The sequence below is a fragment of the Sinocyclocheilus grahami genome, unplaced genomic scaffold (assembly GCF_001515645.1).
Source record: "Sinocyclocheilus grahami isolate Dianchi unplaced genomic scaffold, SAMN03320097.WGS_v1.1 scaffold23.1, whole genome shotgun sequence".
Lineage (NCBI taxonomy): Eukaryota > Metazoa > Chordata > Actinopteri > Cypriniformes > Cyprinidae > Sinocyclocheilus > Sinocyclocheilus grahami.
The window spans coordinates 2,044,903-2,067,999 of record NW_015505202.1 but is presented as its reverse complement, the minus strand read 5'-3'; the positions used below and the strand labels follow the sequence as shown (position 1 = coordinate 2,067,999).

The 23,097-nt window shown below is 38.1% G+C and overlaps 2 protein-coding genes across 2 annotated transcripts; both read right to left on the bottom strand.

Moving 5' to 3' along the window:
• Window positions 1-1,834: 1,834 nt before the first annotated feature.
• LOC107561012 (EGF-containing fibulin-like extracellular matrix protein 2) lies at window positions 1,835-13,760 on the bottom strand. Its single transcript, XM_016245340.1, has 11 exons — window positions 13,525-13,760; window positions 8,416-8,709; window positions 8,181-8,229; window positions 7,074-7,286; window positions 6,359-6,481; window positions 5,268-5,384; window positions 3,681-3,800; window positions 3,448-3,567; window positions 3,232-3,355; window positions 2,389-2,584; window positions 1,835-1,996 (listed from the first exon to the last, which is right to left on the bottom strand). Exons 2-11 carry the CDS (start codon window positions 8,509-8,511, stop codon window positions 1,835-1,837), a joined length of 1,320 nt encoding a protein of 439 aa, XP_016100826.1. The 5' UTR covers window positions 8,512-8,709; window positions 13,525-13,760.
• A 1,499-nt stretch (window positions 13,761-15,259) lies between these two features.
• Window positions 15,260-21,295, bottom strand: fibpa (fibroblast growth factor (acidic) intracellular binding protein a). The gene is made up of 11 exons (XM_016245328.1): window positions 21,015-21,295; window positions 20,640-20,746; window positions 20,357-20,555; window positions 19,676-19,802; window positions 18,806-18,906; window positions 18,370-18,503; window positions 17,676-17,784; window positions 17,477-17,540; window positions 17,315-17,401; window positions 17,133-17,230; window positions 15,260-15,585 (listed from the first exon to the last, which is right to left on the bottom strand). The coding sequence occupies exons 2-11, from the start codon at window positions 20,722-20,724 to the stop codon at window positions 15,516-15,518; spliced, it is 1,074 nt and encodes a 357-aa protein (XP_016100814.1). The 5' UTR covers window positions 20,725-20,746; window positions 21,015-21,295; the 3' UTR covers window positions 15,260-15,515.
• Window positions 21,296-23,097: the final 1,802 nt, after the last annotated feature.

The following is a 23,097-nucleotide window of genomic DNA, read 5'->3' as shown; positions in this document are numbered from 1 at the left end:
TTTAATTTAACTAAAAAGTAAAAGCATAATTTTGGTCCAAAGAAGACAAATTTGCTGTGTTATTAACATAGTATAATATATACTGTTTAATATAGATGATATAATATACATCTGGCTGAAATTGCACTACTTTCAAAGGTAGACTAAATGTTTATTTAGTGACACTTTTATTAAAAAAGACCAGATGTTACATTATATTATAATTATAATAATTGTCTACTAAATGGCTATTTCAGTTAAAAGACCATTTTTAATTATTATATTATTTAACATTAATCCAAAAAAAAAATTTTTTTTTTGCTACATGAAATCTGAACAAGAACACCTCCTACACACAATCAAGTACTGTAAGTCTTGTGACATCATTACCCCTTTAGCCTCAAGTACAATAACTCTTATTATGATTCAGGCCACAGCGATTCCATTCAGAGATGTTCTCTTTGTCATTCTGAGAATTGAGAAAGAGCTCTCTTGCTTCCAGTATTGGACACGGTTTAGGTCCAGAAAGCTCGATTAACCTGCATCTCAGTGCACTCAGTGGAACTAAAATAGTATTGATCAGAAAAGATTGAGTTTTGTCTGTCCTACTTTACTAAATGAAATGTCACTGTCTTGCACCTTAAACATTTTCCATATATAGCTCAGACATGATGCTGTTGATTATACTGAATATATAGTTTTCACCTCTCTAAATCCGTTCTTTTTCTAGTCAGGCTTGTGCTAGTGAGGCTGCAGAGAGGCGGACAGCTGCTCAGTAGGGTTCCAGTCTATCCCGTGGTTAGATGAGTCAAAGATCGAAAGGGTGGGTGGAAGGATTAAGCAGGGCACGTGAGTGAGACTTTCCAGTTGGCGGAAGACGATGCATAGCAGAGAAATGCCAAGAAAACATCCCAGCGGGAAGGCAAACATATGTGGGTCAGGAGCCAGAATTTTATGGTCTTATCAAATTTATTATAAATCCAAGATCGAAATACAACAACGGCAGCATGGTATAAAAAAAACTACGCAAAGTAACATGAGCGTTATTGATGGTGGTGGTGGTGGTGGGGTAGAGGTTTGGAATGACTGAGTGGTTACCGAATAACAACAATGAATAGAAACAATACTGAACGCAGAGATGGATTATACATAGTGGAAAATTAAAAGAGACTTTTTACAGCCTTGATATTATTGCTACATTTATTTGAATAGGAGGGATTAAAATTGCTGACATCTGAACTGGAAGATCAAACCAATGGAAAGAGTCTGCAGAGCTGCAGCCCTCATCCTGAGAAAGAGGCTATTTTTAGAAATGACAAAAGGCAGTTTACATTGGTTGTACAGCAGGTTTGGAATCACACTCAGAAAAAAAAAAAGGTACAAAAGCTGTCACTGGGGCGGTACCTTTTCAAAAGGCACACCTTTGTACCTAAAGAGTCCTTATTGGTACCTTAAAGATACATACAAGCACTTAATCTGTACATATTAGTACCTAAAAGGTACAAAAGTGTACCTTTTTGAAAAGGTATCACCCTAGTGACAGGTTTTGTACCTTTTTTTTCTGCATAGTGCAGGTAGTAACTTTGCCATTTTCCATATGACACAATATAGTGGGTTATCTTGCTTACATTTTGTCCTTAAAATATAGTGCCTGTCTCTAATAGCCTTTTTATTATTTATGTAGAGGTTTTATAAGTTGGTACATCTCTCACGAAAATGACTTCTCTACAATCTTGGTAATGATGTCTGTCAGTTGGCAGACATATCCAGCACATAAGCCCTCCTTGTTGGATGAATCAATCAGTGCTCTTCCACCCCCTTTTTCCATCTCTGGGCATCTCTACAGCTCTCTCAGTTAAAAGGCATGAGGCCCAACGTAGATGGTCAAGCGCAGGACAGAACTGGTGTGGTAGCTCACGAGCGGGTTCATAGAAACCATCTCCAGATCCAGCACATACTCTCTGGGGCCATTCACGGCATGGGCGAGAACAAGCATGGCGCTGATGTTGTTGATTTGCTGAGGAAACAGATATGACAGGCACAAGGATCATTTCAAATTTTGGCTCTATAAGAAATGTATTAGTCTACTGGCAGGAATCAAAGGGGTCTTCCTGATTGGGGTCTGTAACATTTTTTTAAACTGAAGTCTCATGCTCACCAAGGCTTACTGACTCCCCACTTTTGAACTGTAGCATATATATTGAAGAATATATTTTCCCAATGGGGTAAGAAACAAATAAAACTTTATTCAAGATATAAATTTAGCTTGTTTTGAGGGTGTTCAGATCAGTGTTCTGGAAAGCGACAAAAAAATAAATACTGTATGTCTGTTTTCAGTATAAGAAGATTATACACTAAATAAAGTTATTCTTTCAGAACATGCAGTTAGTTAAATCATTGTTAAATTACCCTGATGTAAAAGTCTCCATTGTCATCTCCAGAGCGGATACGGAAGGTGTTGTAGGCTCCAGGTAAGACGCTGGTGGCCTGGATCTGAAAGATATCTGAGGGGACGGAGCGCTCGGACGTGATGCTCATGTAGCGATGCACAATGGAGTAGGGCATGTCTCGACAGCCAGGCTTTGTGATGGGACACGTACAGCGGCTGAATGAAGAGAGCAAATTGTATCAGTTAGGAAAGATTTCAACTAAGTTGTTCAGGACAAAACGTAAGTGAGTTGAATAGATTTGAACTGACCTGCACTGAAAAGAATCAATACGCTTTTACAGAACTGGCCTGTTTTAGAGTGAACTCAACCAGTAACATTTTACATGACTTAAATTGAATTGAATTATACTTGTTTGAATTAAGATGAACTGAAAGGAGATATATAAACTAAATAGTACCCACAAGGTTAGGTTTTTGCATGACTAATAACTGTTAGCCACAACTGTACCAAATTATACAAGTATGTGTACCATATGTCCAGCAAATTGGCTTAAAATTTTGGATGCCATCCATCTAGCCAGATATTTCTTCAGAAATGCCTGACCACCTGTTATTCATTTCAAGCTTGTGGAAATGCAGATTATGTTGAGACATGCTTAGAAGCACAGACTGAAGAACTGGCCTCAGATATGGAAAAATAAACAGGTCAAAAAAAAAAACATGTCAGGTATGTCTCAAATAGACACTACTGATGAACAATAGACAATTATGTAGAAGAAAATATCTCATAAATGCTGATGCATAACTGTGTGTGAACTGAATAGCCTGCAAGTGCTTGTGGTATTTCCAAATTGTTCACTTACTCTGACACTTGTACGTAGGGTTCCTGACAGCTTTTGTTGTCAACACACTTGTGACCTCCATGAATGTTCACACAAGTCTGTCCATCAGAGCACTGATGAGCTCCTGTCTCACATTCATTTATGTCTAGATTCAAAAGAGAAAAAAAGAATGTCTCTTTGTCCTATGAGTGAATTGGGAAGCAGAGTGTGCAGTGAGAGAGTTAAATTGAGGTGAACCTTGGCAGAGGCGCGTGCCCAGGAGCTGATATCCTTCAGGACAGACACAGGAGAATTTGCCGTGCTCATTAACACACTGATACTGGCACAGGTAACTGGAGTAGCTGCACTCGTCTATGTCTGAAATCAGAGAATGAATATGATCAGTTGCTCCTGTTGTAAGATGCATAAGCATTTTTCTCTAATATGTGTATTTAGTTTTTCACATTTGTTTGTGTTTACTCCCAGCTTACCATTGCAGGCAAAGCCATCTGGCCCCAGCTCGTAACCCTGCTCACATCGACACAGGAACGTCCCGTATGTGTTATAACACCTCTGACTGCAGGGGGCCCCCATGCTACACTCATCAACATCTAAACATGACAAAGCAGACAGGATTGTATATGAAAACACTAAACATAAGGCAAACAGTGAAGGATTACAAAAGATTATTATGTAAAATAAATACTTTCTGAGCTGGACTGGTTATTTTTGTTGGCATAAATAAATGTCTGATCAATTTAAGTGGCCACTTAAGCAAAATCAAGAACTCAGTTCATTTGTTTTAGGGATACCCTAAAGGAAGGAAGTGTTTTGTTTAATTTTAGAGCACCCAATGAGTCAAAATTGTCTTAATGCACATTCCTGGTATTATTGTGTACGATTAATCAGTACATGATATTCTACAGAAAAGTATAATCCTAATAAACTGAAATAAAAAAAAACTGGAAGGAATAGTTTACACAAAAATGAAAATGTAACACTACATCACTTGCTCACCAATGGATCCTGAATGGGTGCCATCAGAATGAGAGGTCAAACAGCTGATAAAAACACCACAATAATTCACATGACTCCAGTTCATCCTGTTGACATCCCATGAAACTATGTGATTGTAAGAAACAAATCCATCATTAAGACATTTTAACTTTAAACCATCACTTTTGGCTTCGGACTGTTTTTGCTTATAAACGTCCTTGTTCTGTATATATTACTCTGATGATTTAGACAAGATTACTTTTTCAGTGGAGAAAGCAATATTATAGAAAGAGGACTTGTATTTTAGTCAGAAGTAATTTTGAAGTTAAAAGTCTTGATGGATTTATTTCTTATAAATCCATAGCCTAGATTTTCACTTCACAAGATATTAATTGACGGACTGGAGTTGTGTGGATTATTGTGATGTTTTTATCAGCTGTTTGGACTCTCATTCTGACGGCACCCATTCACTGCAGAGGATCTATTGGTGAGCAAGTGATGTAATGCTGAATTTCTCCAAATCTGTTGTGATGAAGAAACAAACTCATCTATATCTTGGATGGCCTGAAGGTGAGTACATTTTCAGCAGATTTTCTTTTCAGGGTGAACTATTCCTTGAACCAGTATTACAAAACGTGTAATCCATATGTTAAAAAGCAGAATGGCTATTTTGACAATATTGTAGAAATCTGGAATTCATCTTGACTCCATTCTGGTGCATAGCATTCACTTTTCATGATCCAATCAATTACTGATGGATAAAATCCCGTCCTACTTTTTCATGTTGATTATCCTGTTGTACTTGGAAATGCATCCAACTATGCAAGTTAAATGTGCTGCAAACAGCAATTCACACTGACTTTAATGTCTCGATTTCTCATTTTCCACCATGCACAAAGTGTTCTTTTACTGGTTTATATTTTGGCGTTTACTCAAAGAAAATGAGGTGTAGGATGAAGTTGTGTAAGAACGTGGGTTTGGATTCCAAGTGCGTGTATGTGTGTGTGTGTGTGTGGTGGGTTGGCCTATGACTCAGGGTATGGCAAAACGGGGCGTGGGAGTGAGCGTGTGGGTTGGCTTACCAATACAGGAGCGATTGTTGCCAGCCAGCTGGAAGCCAGGCTCACACTGGCAGGAGAATGAGCCAGGGACATTAACACAGCGATGTTGACAGTAGCGGTACCGGCACTCGTCAATGTCTGAAAAGTATTAAAACAAAATTAGATCACATATCAATTATTTTTATTCTTTATTGGTATGACTGAACAGACAATGATATATGATCTTGCCATTTTATGTAATTTAAGGCACACTATACTCATAAACTGGAATCTTCTCTGGGACTTAACCCAAGGAACAACTTAGTAAATCAGTAATTATATCAATAGGTGTGTATACAAAATTCCTAAATTTCAAAAGTGTTTACTGATATTATTTATAGATATTATAAATATTAAGATAATATCCCAATAATAAATTCATATAATTAAGATAATATAACATAATATAACATAATATGAGATAAAAGATCATATTTAAAGATAATATTAGCTCTTGTCAAGCTAGTAATATCTTTGCAGGTACTGGAACGAAATTTATCGACTCTTTTTGCCTGCAAACATCAATTAATATTGAAATTGCACCCAATCCAAACTTTAAAAGATTAGTTCACCCAAAATGAAAGTCTGCCAACATTTACACCTTCATGACATCGTACCAGTTGAGATGCATCTTGATTTCACCATATTTGCATGAACCAGCTTCAATGCAGAGGAGATTTACATGGTTTTATATTTTGGTCTGTTCCGCACTTTCATGACTTTCATAAAATATATTTTAAGAATATGGATAACCATACAGTTGATGGACCTCAATGAATTCCATTGTATGGGGAAAAAATAATGTGGAAGTCAATGGTTCCCATTGACTGTTTGGTTAAATTTTTCAAAATATGATCTTTTGTGCTCAACAGAAGAAAGAAACTTGAGCGTGAGTAAATGATGACAGAATTTTCATTTTTGGGTGAACTACCCCTTTAAGCACACTTCTTTTTCACAAGGAAGTCTTGGAACGACTCGAGTATGAATAAATGAGTATAAATAAATAAAAATTTGGAGAGGTGAACTATGTTGTGGTATTACTACAAAATTAGACAGGCTTTTTCATTTCTCACCGATGCATTCTGTGCCCACTTTGCGATACCCATCTGGACACTGGCAGGAGAAGGAGCCTTCTGTATTGAAACACTGCTGACTGGGCTGGCAGTCGTGACTGTCCTGTTCACACTCATCCACATCTGTTTTTGTGAGACAGAATCATGGAAATTTATTGTGGACACATCACTGGTTCGGCTTTTATCTTTCTTTGTCTTCTCAGTTTTGGCACTGGAGCTGCCATAACTGTGGATTGAAGTTATTGCAGCAATTATTGGTTCACAGCTCATGAGAAGTGAACGCTGTGTCTACATAGCGGTCTTGAGTAACGCTATCTCTATTCGCTTCCTATTTAGGGTAGACGACAGCTGGGATGCCTCAGTCTTAGTAAATTCTTCGACCCCCTGCTTACCAGCCCACTGCCAATACTTCAGCACAAATCCCACAGTTGCCTCATTGCAAAAACTAGCTGACTATTTCCCCTGACCACCTGTTTCTGTCTGAGTCATTCAAGCGCTAACAGTCAAAACTAAAACACTGCATGCAATAATCCCCTCTTTCACCATCTTGTTCACTAATACAACCGATTTGCATTTTCATTTTGATCCGAACACACATGACATACCTCAGTGACTTTGTGTAATGGCATGCTACTGTTTACAAAGCTGATTCCCACAAATTCGCAGGTTGTCTGACACCTGTTCTGAAAACAGACGCTTGTTTTCACACACTCACCCACGCAGCTGTCTCCCTGGGGCTCAAAACCTGGAGGGCACGGGTTGAATGGCTCACTGGCTGTGTTCTCCAGGCTGGGGTGGATCTGGTTGGGTGGTTCAGGAGCAGGGATGACCGAGGCAGAGCGAGGAAGGCACAGGTACCCGCCATAGTGGTTGAAGCACTTCATCTCTCCCTTACAGGCCTCTGGGATTGTCTCACATTCATTTATATCTGCAGACACACATTCAAAGCAGAATACACAGGCGTTTGTGAGTAAAAAGCTCACAAAAATTATTATATAATAATAGTTAAGAGTACATACATTATAAACTAACATAGCAACAGTTATTTATCACTAAATTTATAAGCTTTCAGTATGCCAAATTATATTAATTAAAATATATAGTGAAGTGACATGTGGCCAAGTATGGTGACCCATACTTGGAATTAGTGCTCTGCATTTAACACATCCAAAGTGCACACACACCCAGAGCAGTGGGCAGCCATTTATGCTGTGGCACCCAGGGCGCAGTTGGGGGTTCGGTGCCTTGCTCAAGGGCACCTCAGTCGTGGTATTGAAGTTAGGAGAGAACACTGCACATTCATTCCCCCCACCTACAATCCCTGCCGGTACGAGACTCGAACCTGCAACCGTTGGGTTACAAGTCTGACTCTCTAACCATTAGGCCACGACTTCCCCTAATGTATAGTAATATACATTACCATTGTTCTAATATACTAGTCTCTTATGCTCACAAAGGCTGCATTTATTTAATTAAAAATAGTCATATTTGAAATATTACAATTTAAAAAAATTATTTTTATATATTTTAATACCAAATTTATTCCTGTGATGGCAAAGGTCTTCCAGTCTTCAGTGCCACATGATCCTTAAGAAATCTTTCTTATATTCTGATTTGGTGCTCAAGAAACATTTCGTATTACTATTCATGTTGAAAACAGTTGTGCTGCTTAATATTTTTGTGGAAGCTGTGATACGTTTTTTTCCTTATGATTTTTTGATGAACAAAGTTCAAAAGAACAGCATTTATTTGAAATAGGAATGTTTTGCATTGGGACCCTTTGAATTAGATGTTTTAAGTGTTTTGAGGGGACATGTTTTACCTTTGCAGTGTTGAGTCTGTGGATCCCAGTGATATCCATCTGTACATTCCTATAGAAAAAACACATTAATTAGTGCATAGTAACACACTTTACATGTAAATTAAACCATGTATATTGCATAGTTACACATAGTATGTGTGAATATAAGATATAAGGATGTAACAACATTATGAAGATGTATTTAAGGAGAGAAAAGGGAGGGAGAGAGACAGGGGAAGGTTTCGTTCCTCCTTACCGTGTAGGTGTCAGTTTCTGTGGGTGGCTGTGAAATAGCGTGGTGGAGAAACACAGAGATGCACATACAAAAGACCAAAACACTCCCAGGCTGCATCCTCACACACACCTTCAACACACTCTGATGAGCACAGGCACAAAAACACCTCCAAGAGTGTTGACTAAAGAGAAGGGATCAGACAGACATGCACTCTCTCTCTCTCACACACACACACACACAAACACACATACACACACGCTGGTAGAGTCTCTGGTGTGGATTAGATGATGCTGCGATGAAGTTACACTGAGGAATCTGTGGATGAGAACCAAACAGCTTGAGAATACTTCAGAATCAAGATTTATGCATCACTGCTTGAACCCATAAAAGTGATCCCACTGTATTGGTCATAACTACAAGTGAAAACAGATGTCTGTGGTTTATTTGAGCTTTATTAAGCATATCAGTCTAATGTAATGTCAGGGCCTCTCATTTAATAGCAATGCACACAACCGCTGAAATTGCTTGATTACTAGACTCCCCCTAGTGGTTGTATTAAAATTGCAACAAAATCAAAAAGATTTACACGTAAACTCACCTAAGATACCAGTTAGACTTGAATGGTAATGAAAAAAAGACACGATTTTTGAATTGTTATAACCATTCATTCTTTTATGATACTTTTATGCATTGTGAGATAGAAAGAATATGAGTTCTAAATAGGCTCTTTACCTGTGTGCAAAAGTACTATTGTAGTACTGTGGTACAGTGACTGTATCTGATGGTAATTTCTTGGAACTTTGATTTATGTACCATGATATCATAATTTAGTTGTCTAATAAACTTGGCATTGTATATTACGAATATTGTTGGCTTTTTGACAAATCGCCCATTGGATAAAAGCATTTGCTAAATGCATAACTGTAAATGAAATGTAAAATGATATTTACACAGTACACTAAGGTACTTCAGAGTACCAGTAGCAATGGTATATTTACTGAAAGTAAAATAAATGGTAGCATAACACTTCACAGTAGTTCAATTCACAGTTCAATTTATTTAATGAAAAAACAATGACGTTTGTCAAAGGGTTAATGTTCATTTATAAATATAGATCTATTATTGCTAATTGTTCATTAATTTTTTGTTCATAGTACATTAATGACTGTTAATTTAAACCAAGTGAAATTATCTAAATTCTCTCTCTGATGTATAGTACTTTTTTGTTAGTTTGAATAAGTGCTTTCTTCATTCAAACACCCCAAGAACAACTATGAACTGTATTAACTATAATTATTAAATATTAACTTTAATTTTTATAAAACATTTCTGGCTTTGAGGGGAGTAAAAATTTGTCAAAGTATCACACAGACCTATTAAATGCAGTGCTATTTTCCTGGCCTCCTTTTCTGTAAATGCACACATACATTGACATTTACACAGAGTGTGCACACAAACAGTGTTTGCAGGTGTAGTATGGAAACACAAAAGCTGCTCCAGCATGACAGAGCCCAACAGTAGCTCTTTCCTGAAAACACAGAGTTCAGAGAGTCTAGTCTAAAAGTATTGTCATGTTGACAAACAGCAAACCACTTGGTGACGTGCAAATCTGCACACACTCAGTTGCATCAGCCTCCTGATCGAATTGTTGTGCTTTTCCTCCCAAATTGCATGAAATGATTCAAGCCTCTTACTGTAGTCACAGTACAAGAAACACTTTTGACTTCACACACAAACACACTGAAACGCTGCAACAAAACAAACATGCTTGCAAATCTCTCATCTGTGTGATTTTACCGCTCCTACTGACTGACCTACATGCTACTTATGGTTTAAATTGTGACCCACAAAATCTCAAAGCAGGCTGTCCCTGTGGTGTTGCACCGGACTGGGAAAAAGCTGAAATCAACCATCATAAACAAACTTGAGGCTAGCAAGAGCATGGTCCAGTCGCTTGGCCGGAGTGTGGGCAGTGTGGAGGTGTGGGTAATATCATCTGCTATGATGTCTGAGTGGCACTTGACCTTCTGGAATGCCAGTGGATAGGATGTGGGCAGCGCTCTGAATAACGGTCAGCCGGACACTCACTGTGTTTCCCACAGTATCATATTCACGGGAAAACCCCCCAAGGTTCACCGGAAAGGTCAAGTGTGGTTACCCAGAATGCCCTTTCTGTTGGACTATTTTTAGATTAATTTAATAATTTTCTTTATCAGATGAATGGCTACCTATGAAGCAAAATGAAAAAATTTGGGGCACTTCAGATGGAAATAGGCACATTTGTTTGCTTAACATTTGATTGGCTGGTAGTCCCGAGACTTTTGTAAAGTCTGCAGTGATTATATGACCACCAATAACACAAGTAATAAAGACTGGACTTCATGGGCAGACCACACACGTGTCATGACAAACGCTCTCCTCCTCCCTCTCGTTCAGCCTTATAAACACACTCACACTATTCCAGTGCCGTGTCTACGGTTAATTCAGTGTGCTCAGCTGGGCATTAAATTCAAAATCTGACATGGTGGCCAAAGCATTCAGGTAGGGGCTCCAGATTTAAACCTTGCTGGTCAGTGCACTTATAATTTTATGAATACAACCTCCTCTCCTTCCACCTGTGCAAACCTAAGTGGGGTTTTTATGTCGGGACCCCCACGGCTGTACTGTTAACAAAGACTGCATAGACGCATGCAGTGGTTGTGGTTTTTGCCCAAATGAGTTGGACACTTAAGCCACAGTTTAAAATGCATGGATGTAAGCATTCAACACAAAATCTTTAACATTTTAGGTTAGGGAGCAGTTCTCACTATTTTCACATATTAATGCCTTATTCTGCATAATCATATTTTAGACCCCTTAATCCTACCTCATACCTAAACTTAACAACTACCTTACAAACTATTAATAAGCAGCAATGGGGCAACCGTCAGAGTTAATAGTGAAAATTGGTCCCCAAACTAAAGTGTGACCAAAATAGTAGTGGCATCTACAAATGGTGAATGTGATTTCATCAAGTACAACATGTTCCTGGATCAACATCCTTGTTGATCCTGGAACAACATACCAATCAACCAATCAGAATTGAGGGATGGGTTTTCAAGAAATGTCAGTTTTAGGCTTACAATCAGGGTTAGATGCTTCTACACCCTTGTTATTCACCTATCATGGCTGTTACTTAGAAAAGTAACAGCCATGTTACTTAGCTAATTTTGCAGTTATTCTTAACTAAATGGTCTCAAGATATTTTCTAGAGGATGTACGAAGTCGGTTCCCCTCAAGTTCACACAAGTGTCTATAAATGTAGTTTATCACATTAACTACACCATTTACATCATTAACCAGCAGTTACTGAAGTTTTCGAGTGACTCATTAGTTTGTATATTGCTACAGTAATATACAGACACTGAAAATTGTCTTCAAAGATTGTTTTACAACAACTAGAAACAAGTACACTACTGTTCAAACATTTGGGGTTTGACGATTGAAAGGCTTACTTGTATGTGCCAAGGTTGCATTTATTTGAACATTGAACACAATTAAGAAACCATTTTTATTACAATTAAGAACAACTGCTTTCTGTTTTATTCTATTTTATGTCATTTAAATGTAATTTATTCTTATGAAGCAAAGCTGAATTTTCAGCATCATTACTCCAGTCTTCAGTGTCACATGATCCTTCAGAAATCATTCTAATATGCTGATTTGCTGCTCAAGAAACATTTCTTATTTTTCATCAAAATTTAAAACAGCTGTGCTACTTTATGTTTGTGAAAAGCATGATAACTTTTTCAAGATTCTTTGATGAATATAAGTTCAAAATGAACATAATTTATTTGAAATAGGAATCCTTTTGTAACAAATGTCCTTCCTGTCACACTTTTGATCAATGTAATGCATCCCTGCTGAATAGAAATATTAATTTTTGAATGTTACTTTTGAACGGTATTGTATATATTAGAAAAGTTCTAGATATAAAAGTATCTTTTGTGGCCATCAATGATGCTCACTACTTCCACGTTGCTTACTTTTGCAGCCCAGAGAAGACAAATTTATATTTCCAAATACCAAAAATAGAGAACTAATGTGGCTACAACAGAAGGCCCCAGTCTGATTTACACTCTCTGCTTTTAAATGAATGCTCAAGTCAGCATCTAGCCATATAAAATAAAACATCTAACATAAGTAATTAGCAGAACACATAAACAAACGTGATATCACAATAGTGGCCTGTAAAAATACAGTAAAGCAGTGTTCCCTGTTCCGATGTCACATAACCATTTTATTGAGCCTTCATTCTTATAACAACACCTGTGCTTCCAAAGGAGGCCAGAATGATTTTGGTATAAACACAAGAGTTCCCACAAATTCCCTGACCTTTGTGTGTCCTCCAGAAACCTTTGAGAGTCTGTGCGTAATGCTCCCATTCTGTTGCCTTTCGCATCTAATCAGCTCATATAAACAGATGGGAGTTTGTATGAATCAGCCTTTTGTCTTTAAAAATAGAAACATTATGTAAACAAAGTCACCCATTTTACGCTCACGGGGCTCAAATAACAACGTACAGTCAATGGCATTAGTCTGGTTGTGAAACAGAGGTTGGAAAAGAGATTGGAAAGTTTTGCAACACTTCAGACATGTAGAGATGTGTAAAAACATCATGACGGTTGGTTGAGTAATAAATGTAAAAAAAAAAAAAAAACACACAACAACATTTTATGTGTAAGCATGGAAAGTTGGCAGATATAAGAGAATACGATATTCACCAGTATGTATGGTAGGAGATGTGGAATTTGCTGAATAATGTGATTGATTGTTCTCTCTCTAGTGTAGTGTCTGTAGTCGTGGATGTTTGGAAGAGAGCTGGAGAGTGAGTGTGACGTGTGCAGCCCTTCAAACCGCCTCGAGCAAACCGGCCAGTTGAAATTTTCCTTAGTCTGCCCTTTATAGCTTTATCTTCTTCTGCCCCACTGTCTGTGACATAACTTCAATTCAGCCTGACGTGTCTGCTTTACTTAGATGAGCAGATCCACAATGGCCCAAAGACCCCATGCAAACAACAGCAACTGGAGTACAATGACAATATATTACAGTGCAATATTAGATTTTCTTTCGCAAACGTGCTATACTCACAAGCCGGACTTTCTTCTTGCTGTGTTCTTGAATGCAGTGGTTTTTCTTCTTTTCTTCCGGTGGATCCCTCTCTAGTTTGTTTCAGTGCAGTGGTGGCACGTCTTCTCTTCTATCCTCACTCCTCAGCCTGATAGAGTGAGTGTGGAGACGGACAGCTGGACTGTGAATGTATGCAAGAGAGGGAAAGACGGAAGAGAGGAGAGAGGGACAGCCCATTCCGACCCCCATACAGCCCCCCTGCACGGCCATCCTCCGCCCCCAGACCCCTCCTCATCTGACCCCCCAGGATGAAAATTCCTGGTCTGCGGCCCAAATTCCAAAATTCCAAATGTGTCCAGCTCAACGACAGAAAACAGCATACAGACTCACACACACACATGCAGCCAACCCCCCTCCATGCACACATATGAGCCAGCCTCCACGCGCACACACACACACAGGCAGAGACCCCACCTGGTTTCATTTAAACTCACCCTCAACAGCCTGCAACTTTCTTTCTCTCTTTTCCTCTCCACCTCAAGTCACCCTTCATCTCTCCCATCTTTTTCGGTCTCTTGCTCTCTCTATTCCTTTCATTCGGCTGGATATTTATAGCTTGGGAGAAGTTGGTGGAATGTAGACAAAAACTAGAGAGCAAACTAGAAAGAGAGAGAGAGAGAGGAGGCGAAGGTAGAGTAAAAGAAGGGAGGATAGGACACATGTCTGCTTAGAAAAGTTGTTCACTTTTTTTGCCATGTCTAAATATTGAAACTGGAGGTACTCGCAGGCTGATATTACTAGAAATGAAAGGAAATGGAATGACTCACATTCTTATTGCTGGTATACTTTCACTTCAAAAAATAGAGCATGAAATAAGAATTGGTGTTTTGGGCTGTCTATATGCTAAAGTACTTGTCAATGTTAACAAAATTCACTTTTAACAGATATACATATTTGAAATCATTCTTCTATGGCATTGTTGCAAAACCTGATTTTGGAACATTTATTTTTAAGAGTGTAATACTGAATTCAGAATAGCAACTAACATACTACTTAATTTGACAGAAATCGTAAGACTATGTTAATATAGTATTTGTATTCATAAAAAACATGTCTGTGATATATGCTTTTGTATAGTTGAGGTTTTAGATGTATGTAATTAAATAAATTGTTATACATTGTACCAGTTGTGTCAAGTCACAAAATCAGTTGCGCATTCCTGAGGGATCACATTCAAGCTTCATCAAATTATACAAATAAATAAATATTGTTTTGCTCTGCAAATGACAAAAGGGCAAACAAATCTGTTTGCCATTACTCTTATACCAGAACACCTCTAGAGTAATGTGGTAGGCCTGACAGCTGTCATTACATACTATTATTGCAAAAACACACACGTACACCGTGCCACTATGGTCTGACAAATTGTGGCCCCCTACTGCTTTCCCGTCCCCAGTGGGCCCACACACAGACCTCACACCCATCATGCACCCACTTACCCTAATCAAGCCAGAGGGTTCAGGAGTAAATGTCTATTCATAAAGACTCACATGTAAGCCACAACATCCTTTGGACTGTTAGCATGTTATTTACCATTAAGACCCCCAAATTATGTCAGTGAAAACAAGTATGATCAGTGCATAATCTTGTTCTGAACCTCCATCATTACCAAATATACTGGGGGGGTTTTTTCAGTGGGTTTGCTAAAAGGGAAAACCCACAAAGCAGAGTTAATGAAAACACAATGCAGACAGTGTCTGTGGAAATCATGCTGTGTTTATTTACAAGTCATACACTTCTGGATGCCAAAGGGTGAAAGAATGAAGCAGGGATAGAGGGAGAGGGAGGTGAAGAGATGGACAGCTGGTGGGGGGACATATTTGGGAAAGGATTAAAGAAGGTAGATGATAAACAGGGAAAAATTAAACATCAGGCCTAATATTCATCAGATGCACGACTGCATGCAAATGAGTTCTGAAGGGGAGAGAAAAGGTGTAAATGGAGATTCTTCTTCAGTCGTGGTACATTCTAAGGATGCAACTTTTGATAACTCCCATGTACCTGGTCCAGACAGCATGGTACCTGCGAAAAAAGAGGGAGACAAATTTAAAAATGTGTCACAAAATATACTTTTATTCAGCTTGGTCTTATAAGTGCTTGGTCTGTAAACACATGAATATTTGAAATGTTTACTTTGATATTTTGATGTGAAATTCTCTTTACATACACTACCACAACTTTTTTTTAAGAAATACTTTCATTCAGCAAGGATGCATTACACCGATCAAAAGTGACAGTTAAGACTTAAAACAAATAAATAAATGCTGTTCTTATGAACTTTCTATTAAAGGGGTCATATGATGTTGCTAAAAAGAACATTATTTTGTGTATTTGGTGTAATGAAACGCATTCATGCGGTTTAAGGTTCAAAAAACACATTATTTTCCACATAATGTGCATTACTGTTTCTCCTCTATGCCCCGCCTTTCTGAAACGCGTTGATTTTTACAAAGCTCATCGGTCTGAAAAAGCGAGGTGTGCTCTGATTGGCCAACTATCCAGTGCCTTGTGATTGGCCGAATTCCTCAAGCGTGTGACGGAAAAGTTACGTCCCTTACCATTTTGTGATGCCTGCGGCAACCACATGTAACGACCCCGGGCTGGACTCCGCTTCGTCCACGGTGAAAGCCGATCCAGCTATGGACAGCGCGAAGTTGAAGTATTTCCTCAGCGACCAGCATGGATCAGCTCCAGGCATGACGAAGCGATATCGTCCTCTTTTGGAAGGCCAAACAAAGTAGTTTCGCTTTCACAACGAAGCACACAGCGCCTTCACGACATGGCGGCGGCGGCAACAATACTACAGCAAGAATAAAAGTTATGCCTTCTTTCTTTGCGTGAACATTTGGGCGGCGTTATGCAAATCTTCCCACATCGTGACGTAGACATGTGGGGCCGTGTTAGAACGAGCCGTTTTAGGTAGGTGTGGCTGACTCTTAACTTTTATACTTTAGTTTGAGACTTTAGTCTTTGCAACTTTACAGATCTTCTTTATGCACCAAGAGCTTGTAACACTCCAAAGAGAAAGGAAAAATTGAAATCGCATCATATGACCCCTTTAATCAAAGAACCCTGGAAAAAATATTTAATGGTTTCCTCAAAAATATTAAGCAGCACAACTGTTTTCAACACTGATAACTATTAATAATAACAAGAAACTTTTATTAAGCACCAAATCTGCATATTAGAATGATTTCTGAAGGATTATGTGATACTGAAGACTGAAGTAATGATGCTGCAAATTCAGCTTTGCCATCATGAATAAATTACTTTTTCTTTTTTCTTTTTTTTTTAAACAGTGTAGTTTAGGATAAATACATACTTTCCAAATGATGTGTTGTGATCAAGTGTTATGATTTAGTTTTTTATCAACAGAAACAGTGGTCAAACCACATAAATGACTGGACAGGAAACAAAGGTGACTACAGATAAAGCAATGTGCGCTGCATAAGATACAGTGACCCCCACTGGTTTCAAAGAGAATTTCCCCTGAACAAAGACCTCCAAATGCAGCAATTGTTTAAAACAAATCACCTTGCACACTGTGCAACAAATATAGTGAGACTTACTTGAAGGTGTCAAGGATATGTACCGAGTTAGTATAATGAGTAAGGTAGAGGTTCACGTCTATTGATGTCCATTTGTCTGATCGACAAGGTTCAATAAACTGTGAAGAGAACAAGGAATTAATGTTTTGTGAAAACTTCAGCACTTCAGCTCTGTTAGTGCTCTTATTAAATTTAAACAGTACCTTTTCGACAATGTCAATGAAGAAATCACGAACATCTTTTGCGTTGATTAATTTGGCAGCAATATTTACAAGGCCCCTTGAGAGATTCTACAGCAGGAGATATTTCGAAATCAAGAATTATGTAGAAAAGCATTTATTTCACAAGCAAACAAATCCTCTTACCTTAAAATTGGCTTCCATCTCATTGAAGACATTGGTTTTACCCCTCAGAGCAGTGCACACTAAACTGAGTGGATGAGAGGTTTCATTATTCAGATGGCTGAGACAGAGGGAGTAACCATGCAACATTTGGACATGTACAACGGCCCTCCTCAGACTCGTATCTCTCTTCTCCCTGTCCAAATCACTCGCTCACACACACCTTTTGTGTTGGTCTAAGAGATCCTTGTCTGTGATTAGAATTTTGAGGTCTTTGAGGTCTTGAAGGAATTCCTTATCCAGATCTACATCCATGTCCTCCATCATGTTATCTAAGAGAGTACAGAGAAAGACATAAAAGGAGATATTTTCATCGGTCTCAATATTTTTCTAAACTACACAATTGGTCAGACTGACAGTGTCTATTAATAACCTCAGACTAGATGCTCAAGAACATGCAGATGTCAAATTAATTCAGAACATTAGGACAATAATAAATCACCCTGAAGGGTCTCCATGTGATATTTCAGTTTTTCTTTTTTAATAAATCTGCAAAAATGTCAACAATTCTGTGTTTTTCTGTCAATATGGGGTGCTGTGTGTACATTAAGGAGGAAAAAAAATTAACTTAAATGATTTTAGCAAATGGCTGCAATATAACAAAGAGTGAAAAATGTAAGGGGGTCTGAATACTTTCCGTACCCACTGTATATATATATATTATTTATGTAATAATAAAACACTTTTAAAATAACCTGAGTGGTAAAGAGACATAATTAAGCAATCCAAATGTAGGGAATCGGCTGCCTGGCATAATGGTTATACAATTTAGTGGCCATTATACAAACATATTTGACCATTTATTGCCATGATTGACCAATTTCAAGTATTGCAGATGGCTGTGTAACTGGTCTTACCCACAGCTCCAACAGTCCAGTTGTTGATGAGCTGCCCAGCACAGAAGGCAAAGTCCTGGAAGGTTAGATACAGCAACTTTTTCTTCCCCGTCTCAAAACGATTATTGGCAAAGAACACTATTGCAGCATAGTCTCTGGAGGAGGAATTGGCAGGATCATTTAGCAAGAGAAGGTGAAAACACACCAAATCAGCAATGAAGCAACTGTTCATGGAAACTTGCGTTCTTACAATGTTAATGAACATACTACTGGAAGAATGGATACCTATATAGTAAATAAGTAATATAGTAAAATAATCATTTCTAACTATGCTTTGACTGCTCTCTTTTTCCCCCGCCTCATTTTCTGAACTCAGTTCTACCGGCATTCAGGATTAATTAAAAAGGTTTGAAAAAAAAAAAAAAAAAAAAAACGTCTCAGAAAGAGACTTTCTCACCCGGCTAATTGATCAGGTAGCAGAAAGTGTTGCCGTATGTTTTCCACCAGGGGACCCTTGAGTTCTTCCACCACTTTGAACACTCGCTTGAAGTTGTCAAACTGTTTTTAAGGAGATGGATATAATCATTTCATTTCCAAAAGGGTCTCGGAAAAGTATCCAAGCATAAATCTTAGATACCAATGAGAAGTTCATAATCTTAGGCTGTGTTTATACTTGGCAGGTTTGGTTTGATTAAAACGTACGCTGGTGAGATTGCTCTGTTAGTATGGTTCATTTGAATAAGTACGAACACTGCCAAACAAACCTTGATGCAAACCAAACAAGTGCTTCCAAACAAACTCTGGTGCGATTTGACTGATATATGAACGCAACACGAACCAAAGACATATAAACTAACCAAAATCGGGACATGATGTCACAAGACGCAACCCTAAAAAGACAGAATGCTCAAGGCTGTTATAGTTCGGTACAGATATCTGAACCACTGTCTCCTTGCAGCAGATCTCCGTGTGTGCAACAAAAGAAATTCCTAAATCTGTTTTGACTCCTTCACACATTTTATAAGCTCTTTGTGAGCTGGTAAAAATACCACCACATGTATGCATATACAACAAGTGCATGTAGCCCAGCACACAGCATTGTTTCGGATGTTTGGTAAGTTTGCAAAATATATGTCATAAAGCTGTCCAGGTTGTGGCCATATCCTTATGCCTTTTGTTTTGTATCTTTAGGTTTGGTGTTAAAAATGACAAACACTAAGCTAACCTGGACTAATTATTGAATTTTCTTTTTTGGACCTGACCAATAGAACCAAGAGAATGGAACTTCAAGTGTAAACACATCCTTAAACGGAGTCCTTCAGCCCACCTGTCTTCTGCAGCTCTTCAGCGTAATGCCTGTCTTTAAACTAACATCATCAAGGTCTTTTTTGGTTCCTTTGGAGAGCTTCTTTCCCAGGACCTCTCGAACAAATGAATCATCAAAAGCATAATACCTAAAAAAGGAAATGCAAATAGAGAGAGAGAGAGAGAGCGAGAGAGCGAGAGAGAGAGTGAGAGAGAGAGAGAGAGAGCGATCACAGTGGAGTCAGCTGTCTTAACCGTGGCTTGTGTACTGCAAACACATACCAGCTTCATCACTGTATCTGTCACGCGACTCTGTTCCCCTTTCGGGCTCTGTCTTTACATTTATTTTGAAAGATGAAGCTCGCGATTATGGTAAGGGGCGTTACATTTCCGACGAGTGCTTGCGGTGTTCGGCCAATCACAATGCACTGGGTCAGCTGGCCAATCAGAGCAGACTGCGCTTGTCGGAAGGAGGGACTTTGTAGAAAACGAAGTGTTTGAGAGAGGCGGGGCATAGAGGACCTACAATAATGTACAGTATTTGAAAAATAATGTGTTTTTTGAACATTAAAGCATGTCAACATATTCTGTTACACCAAATACACAAAATAATGGTCTTTTAAAAAGCTTCATATGACCCCTTTAAATTGAATAATGACCAAATCAATCTATTTAAATTGGCAAGACGCAAACCAGTGCATACCTTTCAATGAGCATGGCTTGTCTGTCTGGCGGTATCTGAAATAGAAGCTGATTGGCTAGTTTAGCTGGGTGGTGCAAAAGTCTCTCACACATCTGGAAAGTTCTGTACTGGTCCATGGTGTCACTGAGCAGCACTTCTGCACTCGCCTCACACTCCTCCATCACACCTCCTTCTATCCGGAACTTCACTGCATCATTCACTATGAGGGCGACCACATCGACTAGTATATTATTAATGTTTTATACAGATATTACAATAGCTCATGGTCTCATTTATACTTTACCTGTATATCCATTCAGCCACAGTTGATACACCTCTTTGTCCATAATGGTGGTGTTTCCAACAAATACATCCAGTTCCACAGACATCTTGACATCGGCACTATATAAACTGTGCAAAGTCACATGATCATGGTTAGTTAATACTAAACAAATGATTGTAACATCCAAAATGACTTAATGAGTTGCAAGGATAAACTGGTATTAAGAGTCTCACTCTTTGGCACTAAATTCAAACATGACTGACAGGCAGTAGCTATTCCTTACACAGAATTCAAGCTACGGCCAGTAACTATTCAGCCAATACATAACACAATTTAGCACACCACAGACATGCTACATTACTATGGATTTTCAAAATCAATACTAAGCACACTTACCAAACACAAGCGTATGAACGCGACGGGCGGTTTTGAATCACATTCAGATGTCACAACATTAACGTTAGCTCTTGTTTTGGTATGTCGTTCCTTTCGACTTTTATTCGTCGAAAACATAAGCTTCTCTGATAGGTAAGCATGCACTGTTTAAAGATTATTACTACGAATTGATCATACAGTGGTAAGTGTTAACCATCACGTAAATATTTACCAAACCCCAACTGTCATATAGAGCGACTGTTCTACATCCATAGCAACCGCACACTGTTGTGACTACTTCCGGGTGTTACTTCCGGGTGTGCGGATGTTACTGTAGTTTCTGGGAGCAAGTGTTCGGGTGACACTTTACTGAATGTTTTGACAGACTTAAGTAAAATACCATTGGCTTGAAACAGCACTATTTCTTTTTAAATAATTAATTCTAATTATTATTATTATTATTTTAGAATATTGTGATAACCTATTTTAGTAAAATACTGAGCCCACCATCAACTAAACCTGTCTTATAGTTAAATAGTGCTATTTGTGGCTATTTTGTGATACCTTTAAATAGGAATGCTGAAACTATTCAAAAAACATGAATAGCTAGCTGTAAAGAGAGATTGTGGATCATTGAATAGATAGTGTTGTTGATTAAAAAAAATTTAATTGCGTTACAATTATAAATGGAATGCATTTTTAAAAAAAGAATCCATCATTATGGCGATAACTGTAGCCTCTTCATAAGGAGCTTGTCACATGTTTAATTCCAGGTAGAGTTAAAAAACTGAGAAGTTAATTACATCACAATCATGCCCTATTAGTACTGTGTCCTTGAGCCATTTACTAGGAAACATCCCTGTCCTATAGCATACCGTAAGTCATGAAACAAAAGCATCTGGGTAGGAAATGTCAAATTAACTCAACTTTCGCATTACCAAGTTCACTAAATCACTTTATGCATGTATGTATTTAGAACTGTACTTTTATAATGTTAAGGAAAATAACATAAGATGATTTTAAAAGATGATAGAATGTGTCATTTCTAAGATATTACATTTTACAACTAGGCTATATAGTTGTTTTAACATAATTGCATTACAGTTTTAAACAATTATAACCTGACATGCTTACTATGTTTTTACAAAAAAAATCCTGATTTACCTGAAACAAGCATATTTTATTTTTAGGTATTATGCTTTTGATGATTTGTTTCTTCGAGAGGTCCTCTGCTGGTTCCAAAGCTTGAAAAATATCACTTTTTTACGTTTATTCATTTAACAGACACTTTTATCCAGGTGACTTACAAATGAGGAATACAGCAAGCGATTCACAAGGAGGCAATAACATGAGAAGTGTTAAATACAACGTTTCAAACATCATCTATTAAGCTACAGAACAGAGAGATTAAGAAATAGTAGAAGATTTGTTAAAGACTCAATCATGACTCTATCAGGTGTGTTTACAAGTGTGTTACTATTTTCAAAAAATGTCTTAAAGTCTGACAGACATACTCTGAATTTACCATTTGTTTAATTCATATTTAAGTACATGACCATCATTGCCAGATTATTAGAATATTATAATAATGTTAAATATTTAAACCCCTGCAGCAGCTTAACCAACATAACTCTTTAAAATTCAAATTGCAATTAACTCTCATTGAATCCACCAAAGGGCACAAGTATATTTTCAACACTGCCTTATTATTCTGCACCTCTCACCTATTGTCTTGCATGCGGTTGTTCACACCTCCCTCTCGTTTATCCGAAACTGTGGCCTGTTTCCATTCTTACTCCAGCAACCCCCCTCTCACCCCTGGCCCTGGTTAACACCCCACATTGTTATGTCCTCGTGCTAGCAATTGTGCTGGAGAGCAGGGCGGAAGGATGTGGCTAAATACCGTGGCTTAAAGTAGAGAAAAAGCTTTTGTCACCCTTTCCGTTAGTTTTGTGTGTGTCCCCTGCAGTCTCATCTCAGCAGTGGGAAGACCTCGTCTAGAGTTGCATTTCAACATAAACCTGTATTAATATCCCTTGCTTTGTATCTTCAGTGTGTTATGAGTGTGGTGCAGCTTTAGACATTAGAAACAGCTGTGAGAGGG